Source organism: Lytechinus variegatus, chromosome 7 (assembly GCF_018143015.1).
Source record: "Lytechinus variegatus isolate NC3 chromosome 7, Lvar_3.0, whole genome shotgun sequence".
NCBI lineage: Eukaryota > Metazoa > Echinodermata > Echinoidea > Temnopleuroida > Toxopneustidae > Lytechinus > Lytechinus variegatus.
Window position 1 is genome coordinate 6161145 of NC_054746.1, and position 10283 is coordinate 6171427.

General features: G+C 39.7%; 1 protein-coding gene across 2 annotated transcripts in view; it reads left to right on the plus strand.

The window, feature by feature from the left end:
- The window catches only part of LOC121418301 (cilia- and flagella-associated protein 61-like), a 49713-nt gene extending 40004 nt beyond the window's left edge, over positions 1-9709 (plus strand). For both annotated transcript variants that reach the window (XM_041612085.1, XM_041612086.1), the window contains exons 19-27: positions 9-90; positions 1137-1311; positions 2100-2450; positions 2987-3116; positions 3543-3783; positions 5078-5176; positions 6132-6326; positions 7400-7459; positions 9323-9709. In XM_041612085.1, the coding sequence (XP_041468019.1) occupies positions 9-90; positions 1137-1311; positions 2100-2450; positions 2987-3116; positions 3543-3783; positions 5078-5176; positions 6132-6326; positions 7400-7459; positions 9323-9463 (1474 nt within the window). In that variant the 3' untranslated portion in view covers positions 9464-9709. The remainder of the gene's footprint in view (positions 1-8; positions 91-1136; positions 1312-2099; positions 2451-2986; positions 3117-3542; positions 3784-5077; positions 5177-6131; positions 6327-7399; positions 7460-9322) is intronic.
- Positions 9710-10283: the final 574 nt, after the last annotated feature.

Genomic DNA, 10283 nt, shown 5'->3' on the forward strand with positions numbered 1-10283 from the left:
CTACTCAGATTAAGCAAGTATGTGAAGATAGCCAATGGATCCAAGGTACCTTATGATCATCTAATCATCACAACAGGTCAACAATACCAGGTAAAAATATCCCTCACATTCTTTCCCCATCCCTCCGTTTTGTAAAATCCTTCCTGAATCCTATAGGCTCAATAAGCATGACGAAAACCTCCATTTGAGAACACTATACCCCAATTTTCCTCAATTCACTTCTCCAAGTACGACAAACCCACTGCCCCAAGTTTAAGTATCGAAACACCTGTTTCTTGACCTCGGCCCGAAGATAGCACAACAGCCCGAGCGCAAAGCATGCCGCCATTTTATTTTCCTTATTTCGAGGTTGATTTACTTCGTTCGAAATTGAAAATGGACTAACATTGGATTTCTGAATACAATATGCCTTTGAAAACGTGATTAAATATCAAATATAATAATTTCATTCCGGAGGTCCTACTACAGGCAGAGAAGTCTTACGTAATAGCACAGCTGTTGTTTATCATTTTGTCCTTGGCTCTACGCTCATTTACTGGCCTGTGGAGGTGAAATTGAGACAAAGGGGATTACCTGGCCAAGAAGGGTTTATCGGGGCTTGGAAATGTTTTTGAGAGTTTCAAATGAAAATTGGGGTAAAAACCGCAGTTTGCAATCTGAACTGCGGTCTTTCTCCAAACGGGAGTTTGATGTAATGAGGTACAGTAGTTCTAAGAATGTCAGGGGATCACTGCAGCTCATTGCAATATTACAGGACTGCTTCTTTACCTATTCATATTTCTTTTTTTAAGGGGGGGAGGACATTACTTTCAATTGATGAGTGAGATTTAAAAAAAAAATGGCTGAATGTATGACCTAGAATATCATTTATGCTTATCAATTTTTCTTTTTTTCTGTGAGCGGGGCAAAAATAAAAAAAAAATATGTCACCATACATGTATGTTATTTTCTGCAATCTAGGTTTGATGAAATGTTCAGTGTTCTGCTTGTAAGAAAAGATTACTTCTTTGATTCAATTCTATATTTGGAAAGAATTTTCTCTCCAGTCAATTCTTTTGATTCACCCTGAAGGTTGTTCAGCGTTTCATTCGCAGTTAACGCTTATTACTTTCATCTGGCTATTCGCCTTCCTATAGTTGAGCTGTCCTACCGGAGCTGATGTCGGCAAACTAGTCACGAATAAGGAGGTACCTAACAACCCTGATCGAAGATACGTTGGCCCCAAACCCAAGAACGTCTTCACCGTGAACGATGAAAGCAATGCCGGGACTGCCATCAAGTGGCTCAACAAGAGGTTCATAAACGCTGAGGGTAAACATATTTTCTTTTCTGTTTCTGTTTCTCTTATGGAAGCTCCTGTAGGAAGTCGGCACAACAGCTTTCTGCTGGTATAACACCAAGCTGGTACAACCAATTACATAGGAATCATTTTATGCCTAAGTTAATCAGGCACAGTGGCTGACCTTACAGACGACAGATATTACTCTCGGGTCTTTTTTATAAAAGTGGAGACAATGGTGGAGCAGGGATTCGAACTCGCAACCTTACGATTATGGGTCCAATGCTCTAACCACTGGACCACACAACCCAGTTTCTATGTGACATTTCAGCTCAGACAGCTCAGAAAACCTTGATTTTACATTAGTGGCAACCATCTTTTGCCTAGAATGAGCAGGATCAGCAGGATTGAAAGACTGTTTTCAGATAATAAAAGGTTCTCACTGTTCCAATGTTTCTATAAAAAAAACCCAGCTTTATCTGAACTGTGCTAAAATAAACAGATTTTGAAATCCAAAGTTAAAGCACTCCATCACTGCTATGATTTTTAAAAAATAGTCTAAACCTTTTGGATGCCAAAATTATAATTGTATACAAACCCAGTGATATATTACAGTCTGATCAATAACAATTTCTTGTCAAATGATAAATCTGGAAGATAATTATTTCTGTTTAATCAATCAGTAATGTTTTAGCTCTAAAGTGATCTTGACTCTGGACAGCTGTTAAGTCATGTGCAGATAATGTATTTCATAAGTAAGATTATTTGATATATCTTGACATGGTATTACAAGTAACCCTTTTCTTTATGAATCATCTAGGCAAGGCCATCATATACGGTAGTAGCTTGGATGCCTATGCTGCCATCAACACCCTCCTATCCCTGGGTATACCCGGTCACCGCATCGCGATGGTGCAACCCCCTCAACGCTTCACCGTGACCTGCTTCAACAACCCCACCGTCCAAGAAGCAGTGCACAGCACCATGACGCAGGCCGGAGTCGAGCTCTATCAAGGCTACTTCCTGGCCCAGTGGAATGATGGGAAGGGTGTGTCGGCGGACGGCGAGGTGTACTGTGCGTCGTTCACCTCCGAGACCAAGCCTCTTAAACTGGAGTGTTCGGTGTTCTTCTGCTACAGCCGCAAGGCGGTCGACTATGAAGCTTTCAAAGGTTTGCCTTGTGATTTTGTCTTATTTATTTGACAATTTTTAATATATGAATGAATTATTAGAAGCGTTGTAGCCGAAATGTGATTACTGTGATTTCGCTTAATACAGTGCATAGAAACATAATGAGATATGCGCTACGAACTACGATGCGCATTGGCTAGGTTTGAGGTGAGGGAGGGAGAAAGGATGTTGGAGAGAAGGTCGATGAAATCCTGATTCTGCAGTTACGGTGATTTACCTTTGTGCGTTGAATCATGATTCAGGTTGGTGATTCAAGTTTGTGAGGTTGCTTAAACACACCTTGGGCCTGTTGCATAAAACTTTTTACCTGAGAAAACTCAGGTTGTTTTTACCAGAGTTTTTGCCCTGTGATAAAGCCAATGGCAGAAATCAGACTAACCTTAGTTTTCAGTTTTTACCAGAGTTTTCTCAGGTAAAAGTTTTATGCAATGGGCCCGTTATGTAGTTCTTATAGTTTATGATATGTAGGCCTATATGAAAATGTACAATCCATATCATCTATTCGACATCCAATAGCAATCAATGACAGCTGCCTGGTTTATGATGGTCGGTTGGTCATCGATGCCCTCTTCCATACCAATGACCTGTCCATCAGGGCTGCGGGACCCCTCACCAAGTTCCAGAGGAAGTACCAAGCAGAGCAATGGTCAGTAATACTTTATCAAAGATCATCTTGATATTTTACCTCTGTAAAATGATTTAAAGCATTTGTCGGTATCGAAGATATTTTCACTTAAGTAGCAAGAGTGTGAGTAGATATGTTGTGTTTAACGTTTAGATATTTTCCTCTTTTTTTTACGAGATGGAATTCCTTAAGGGTCGTTGCTCTTAAAATTTGTGGGTTTTTTTTGACTTTTAAAAGCCATCTGGTGACAAGAGTACTTCCATGAAGAAGGGTGTTCAAAATGACCAACAAAATGAAAACACCATCCCAGTAAATGTAAGGCTATCGGTGTTACTGTATCCATTGGTATTGAAATCATATTGGTAGATTTGTCATTGTAATCAAGAATGTTGTATTGTCATCGTCTTCTCTCGTCTGATATTCCTTCTCCCAAATTTCTTCCCTCAGGACCCATGCCAACTTCAACTCCAAGGAGGTTGGCCGATCCCTGGCCTCTACCATGCTCCGTCTGTTTGACCCTACAATTGAGAATGACCTCGCCCCACCCCAAGAACCTCATTGTCTGATACCCCTCTACCAGGGTGCCAAGGTACAGGGCGGGGTCCTGCCGGGGGAGCTTCATTACCTCCATTACGGCAAACCCGGACTTGACATGCCTTTAGAGGTCCAGATGGCACAGGCGGACTATGTAAGTATCATCCTTGAATGCTGTAGCGCCTATATCCTCGCTCAGCTACAGCAAGGCTAACGACATACGCAGTGGAGTTATGTATTTACTAGTAAATTAAATTATGTAGTAATATCATTGGCATATGATTGTTGCGATTAGACATAGCAACTCTGTTTAAAGGGGGGGGGGTAAATATTTGTTTTTTTCCGTTGTAGTGGGTGATTGTAGTTTTATCATCCCCAAGAACTGTTCCATATAATTTTCTCATACTCTGAAAGGGGTCGATAGACTTCAAACTTCGGTCTCATACTTGGGAATCACTGATCAGTGATAGGTGGAGTTTCAAGGTATTTTCATAAAGTGTTTTATCCAATCCCCTATAGTTGGGCCCTTCAGAATATGAAAGGTTGTAATGCTCTCATTTCATCATCGCTCAAGCAGTTCTTGAACTGAAGTAAGAATAGAGAAACGTTTGCGTCGGATGCACAAAAGGGATGATTATACAAGTCATGTATATGGAACTGCTCATCAATCAAGTCTTCAAATAACATTTAGACTATGATGTATGTGAGAATCATTCAACGTTGCACCCACTCTTCATGCTTACAATACAGTTGATTATTATACGTCTGTAAATAGCGAATAGGCATGAGTGCGATGGTACGAGATTTCGCATGAGGTGAAAGAAAGTTGCTCTATTCAACGAGGCGTTAGCCGAGTTGAATAGAGCGTTTCTTTCTTTCACCGAATGCGAAATCTCGCACCATCGCACGAATAAGAATATTCGCTATTTGTGTTGTACAACGCCTCGGTAATTTCTAGCGAAAATATGAAAAAACAAGAGTTTTTCCCTGCAGTAATCTATGAAAAGGGAGCAAAAATATCGAAAGCGAAAAGCAAAATCCCACAAGCCGGGCCCACAAGCGCGCATGATCTTGGACAGCATTGCGCATTTAGCCAGCGGGCTGTACGCGCATTGTCACCTTATTCAATGAAATCGCATTGTGACGTCACCTCCTAAAGCCGTGCAATGGTACATTTTGGACGGTACATTTAGGATGGTACGTCTTGTGTGCAACGGTACGAATGTGTAACATTCAGCCTCCCATTTGATCGCGTACAACAAGCTAAGTAGGCGTTGTACAACAATGATTATCCTTAAAATATGACCTATCGATCTAAGATCCTGTAAAGTTGACTGTCGTCAAAAATATCATTGATACTGATTTGCTTTGAATGGTGTGTGTTTCATGTGGTTGACATTCTACCTTTGTCTCAAAGTCTATATGATTCCTTGTTTGTATGATCCTAGGGTCGTGAGATCATAACGGTGGATTCTCAGCAGAACTACTTCCGGCTTCATCTTAACCAGTACTCTAACATCCAGACGGTCACATGTCTCTCCCATCAGGTAAATTACAAATGTCTTATTATTGTTATAAGCCAGTTCGTAGTTCCTTTCTGCGCATTATCAAAAGATTCTACGCATGATCAGAGGAAGGTAATTTGTACTAAAGTGACATGGTGGTTTAAAATCTAATGAGATAAGCACCAACTTAGATGCCTTGATTATTCATTCTTATGAATTGTGGTTTTCATTTACATCCACAAAAAGCGATGCGTCCACGAACGACTGGTATTTCACAGTTTGCCAAGTACATTGTGCAGCATGCTATGATATGCATGCAAAGTAGGAATGCAATAATGCCTTCATAAAGTGTTCATTGGTGTGCTATTCTAGTCACCTGGTCTATTCAATTTCATCCTGCTATGTAAGGCAAGCTTACGTAAAATCTTGCTTTGAAATCTGCCTATCATAATGAATTAAGAAATGAACGGTGATTTGACCAAAATTGTCCATGAAGTAACTACGAACTGGTCTATTAGTTTGGCATGCCTGTGCCTGGGAGGTGAAAAGCAAACTGAATCACTATGACCCGCTGGACTCTCCTCCCGATGTGACTAGTTGGGGGTGTGCAGGTCAACCAATAAACTTGGTGGGTTTCATAATGCCGTTAGTAAGTTACAAAGCAACTTTTCAGTTTATGAACTTCTGGTGATCCTTTCTTAGGAGCTGAGAAACACCTCTGAAAAGCTGGTGCAAGTTATTTGCCGCAGAAAAGTATATCCAGTCCTAAAGTCACCTGTAGATCATTAACAATTTTATGGTAATTTTTTTCTACTCTCATACCAAAGGACCAGTAGTCTGGATCATTCATAGTCAAGAAAATACAAACACCTAAGAAAAAGTTGTCAATGTGTCCATAGATATTTGAGCTTTGATGACTGAGGTAATGATATATAACAGCAGAATATTACTATCGTTATTGAGTTTATTTCATTTGTCTCATTCCTTCAAATTCCAGCCAATCGATGTGTCCAACCTGTTATGCCTGTACAACATCCACGAGAGATTCTTGAACAACCTGGTATCGAGGTTTGATGAAGGACTCGTCAAAGACCTCTACTCTTACTTCAGAGAGACGTGGAGTCTAGCCATCTTCCACGATAGATTCACAGACTTCAGACAGGAGGTCCGAGAGCTTCTTGTCCAGAGACCGGTGAGTATATCACAATCGAAAGGGTTTCAAGCTACACTGACTGCCTCCTTCAATCCTGAAGATTCTTGCAGTATTGTAGTAACGGGGACCGGCAGGTGCAATACACCGGATCAACGCCCTACTCTTTGACGAATAGTGTATTGGTTTTAATGTGCATAGGTTGTGACTATCCTATACACAGGACCAACATTTGCGTCCTTTCCGATGGACGGAGTGTTTTCCAACTGCATTCACACCCGCACTGAACACAGCGGTGAGGCACGCTAACACACAACGCTAGCATCAGATTTTTTTGTTAGATGTCTTCCGGCATGCTGCGGGACTCAAATCCTTGCACGTTGAGATCTGCGATCTTATCCGGAACAGGCACTCTAACCGACTGAGCTACGCTGCCTCCCGAAAGGAAAGGATAAATCAGAACAGTGGCGGATCTGGCAGGGGCAAGGGACATGCACCCACTGCATTTTGAGAACCATCCATTGAGCATCCATTGAATATACTGTAATCTAAGGAGACGGTCATCTGTGCTGCCTCTATTACCATCTTTGCTCTTTGTGCCCCATTCGTTCAGAAAGCTTGGACCCGCGACTGCTGAAGATCTCTTAAGAGCATGTTGCACGTGCTTTGAAACCCCTTCCGTTTGTATTCCAGAAACAAAATACTCGAGGGGCTTCACACAAACTGCACCTTTACCCTAGGCACTGGTTTTCTGTTAGGACCTAAAACCATTCAGCACTATGCTAATTCAAATTTATACAATTTCCTGTGGCATCAGATGCACAACATCTTTGATTTGGGTTTAAGTTTAGTTGCATGTACAGTACAACATTGTCTTTAATGCCACCCCAACCATGCTTTGCTATACTGCATCACTTTATGTCGAAAGTTTATTTGCGCCATTCTTTATGATGAGCCATAGTAATCCGCTTTTTCTCGCCCAAATGACCTAGTATTTTCCTATGTATATATCTCAAAGTTCGATACCCAACTAATTCTACCAAGTCTTGACATTGAATCTCTGAATATGCCAGATTCCAAAGTAAAATTGTTTTTATTTATTTTTTTTTTCTCAGGCCGTTGACGTGAATTCCTTGGAAGAAAAGGTCAGAGAGCTTATCTCACAAGATCTGTTGGTGAGTTACTTATTTTATCACATCCATATTGTAAGTACAAATAATCAGGCCATTCATGTCCAAAGTACAAATAATCAAGCCTTGAGGCCACATTTTCCTAGCCGTGGGCCTCAGGCAGTGTCACAAATGCAAAGTCTATGGGGAGGAGGGTTTCCTCCAGCGGCTTCCTGACTCGGAAGTATCGGCCTTGACTTCATCCACTCACATTATACATATGCCTCTTACATACTTTCAGAGGTTCAATGCCCCTTTATAGGAAACAATATAGTGAAAATATTGCTCAAAATGAAAGTTTTTTTTTTCAATAGGAAGCATGCATTTCATCTCTTTTTCATTTCTTGGCCGAAACAAAATAGCCAATAATTAATTTTCATCTTTTATAAAAAATGCAGTTGTGTCAACGTAGTAGCTCATTCAAGTAGCATTTGCATAGATTCAGATCGATTTCATCTCTGGAAGGAGCTCTTTAATCAAAGAAATCAATCATCACTTTTTACACTGCACATTCTCCACTTCCTGGGTAGTGTTCCAGCCAGTCACCAATTAGGTGAACACAATGCTGGACAAGCTACGCTGACCTCCACATCATACCGGGTACCCTTTATCAAGCATGGTCAAAATATCTTAACGGTATCAAATTATCAGAAAATTTGTTTTGATCCTTACAAGTCAACACATGAATATCAAGATCAATATCGATTGTATAAAGTCAATACAAATTCACTATTGAAATACAACAATCATTCCGTCACTGTAAATAAATGTGAAAAACTAACAGCATGATGTCATGCCTAGCTTATTGACAAAACATGCATTTTTTGTTCAAAATTATCAAGACAAAATCTGGATTAAAAATCCTTATCACAATAGCCTTCCAGATTGAGAAATCTGATTTTCAAACTGTAAAAAAAAAAAACTTATAAGAATATCCAGTGAACTCACCACCATTGTGGGGTAGGGAATCTCCTCCAAAGTTAACAAGAAATGAGGGTCATGGCTCCTCAGAACACAACCTCACACAAAGAGTAACAAAATGAAAGTGAGTCCACTCTCTGTGCATAGCAATAAGCCAGTCGGAGTTCCTTTCTGCGCGCGATCAAAAGATGGTCATTTGTACTAAAGTGACCTGGTGGTAAAATAATTGATGAGATCAGCACCAACTTTGATGTCTTGATATTCCTTTGAATTGTGTGTTTCATTAGATCCACAAAAAGCAACAATGCGTCTACTAGCAATTGGTATTTCACAGTTGGCCAAGTACTTTGTTATGGTAGCATGCTAATGCATTCAAAGTAGAAATGCAACAAACACCTCCTTAGAGTGTCACCTGGTCTATGCAATTTCTACATCCTGCTATGTAAGGCATGCCTACATAATCTTGAAAAACTTCCTATCATAATGAAAGAAATGAATGGTCATTTGACCAAATTGCCCATGAGGTAAATCCTAACTGTCTATTGGGTGCACTATACAACCAATAGACCTCGGGCTGGTCTTGGAATTCCACCTGTTACTTGAATCTGGGACCTACATCAAAAGGACCTGAAAGAACTGCATACATTATAACCCTTCCTAATTCAAGTAACTAAACAAATAAGCCTTTTGGATTACAACTTGCAATACTGCCATCACAAGTCTAACATAGAGTAATTCAACATGTTTCTCTCCCTCTCTCTCTTTCCCCCTTTTAATTAATTATACAAAACACTCAAAATTGCACCATTTATCATAGTTTCTCTGTTAACACTTTTCTATGTAAAATATATTGATTCTTGGTTGTGCTTGAGGGACACAAAGAATAGAATTGCTTGTGACAGTATATTTGCAATGATTTAATTTTTTTGAATTTCTTTTCCTGTACAGTTGGAAAGCCATGACCGCAAATATCTGGCCGAGGAGTTTGAAAGACAAGGTAACAAGAGGTCTGTGGAGACGAGACTGCTAAGCTTCTTGAGCTATAACTACTACCACCTTCCTATGTACGCAAAACCAGGCATGGTCTAAGACACAAAATACATATGAAGAGAAGGGAAACGGTGAATCGAACATGGAATGCTAACTGAATTCATTGTACATGTACATCCAGTCGATTTGTGACAAGAAGTTGAGCCAGCCATCAATCTGATATTTTGGTGAAAATCAAGTTTTGCTCGTCTGCGTACCCTGCATTGTCCTGAAATCTGTAATATGTAGCAAATGTTTGCCATGCAAAATTGTAAAAAAATGCTCATGATCCAGAAATGTTCTGTTCTTTAACAGAAAAAACTCAAATCTGTAATGACTTGGAAATGCAAGACCAATTTTCTCGAACTCATACCACAATGAACCTACGTATCAAAAGATTTAGAATTCGTCTTGATTCATTATTTAATACTGTTTTCTGGTCCAGCTGATTATATTCAAGCATTATTTACACTTATCTTTCTAATACCAATAGGTCTGGTTAGAGAGAGAGTTTCAGGGAAAGAAACATACATACTTTCTGATTGTCTTTCATGCATAAATCTTGAGAGTTTTAGATTAAGCTGTGTCCTCATGCTCCAGTGAAGTTTGAACTTACAAAGAGTTGATAAATTTCACATTGTGAAACTTTAGATCGACTGGAAGTTTTGGAAGATTTTTTTCAGTGGTTGTGTTAGTATTCATCAGTGAAATGAAAAAAAAACCTATGAAAGGATAATTTTTTTGTATCTACTTCTACTTATGCAAATTGGACTGATGTCAATATAAGTATTCATTCCCCCCCCCTTTCAGAAAAGATTCATTTTTGTAGTCATGAAACAGGATCTTATTTCCATGTTTCATTCTAAAGAATTGCATTAAC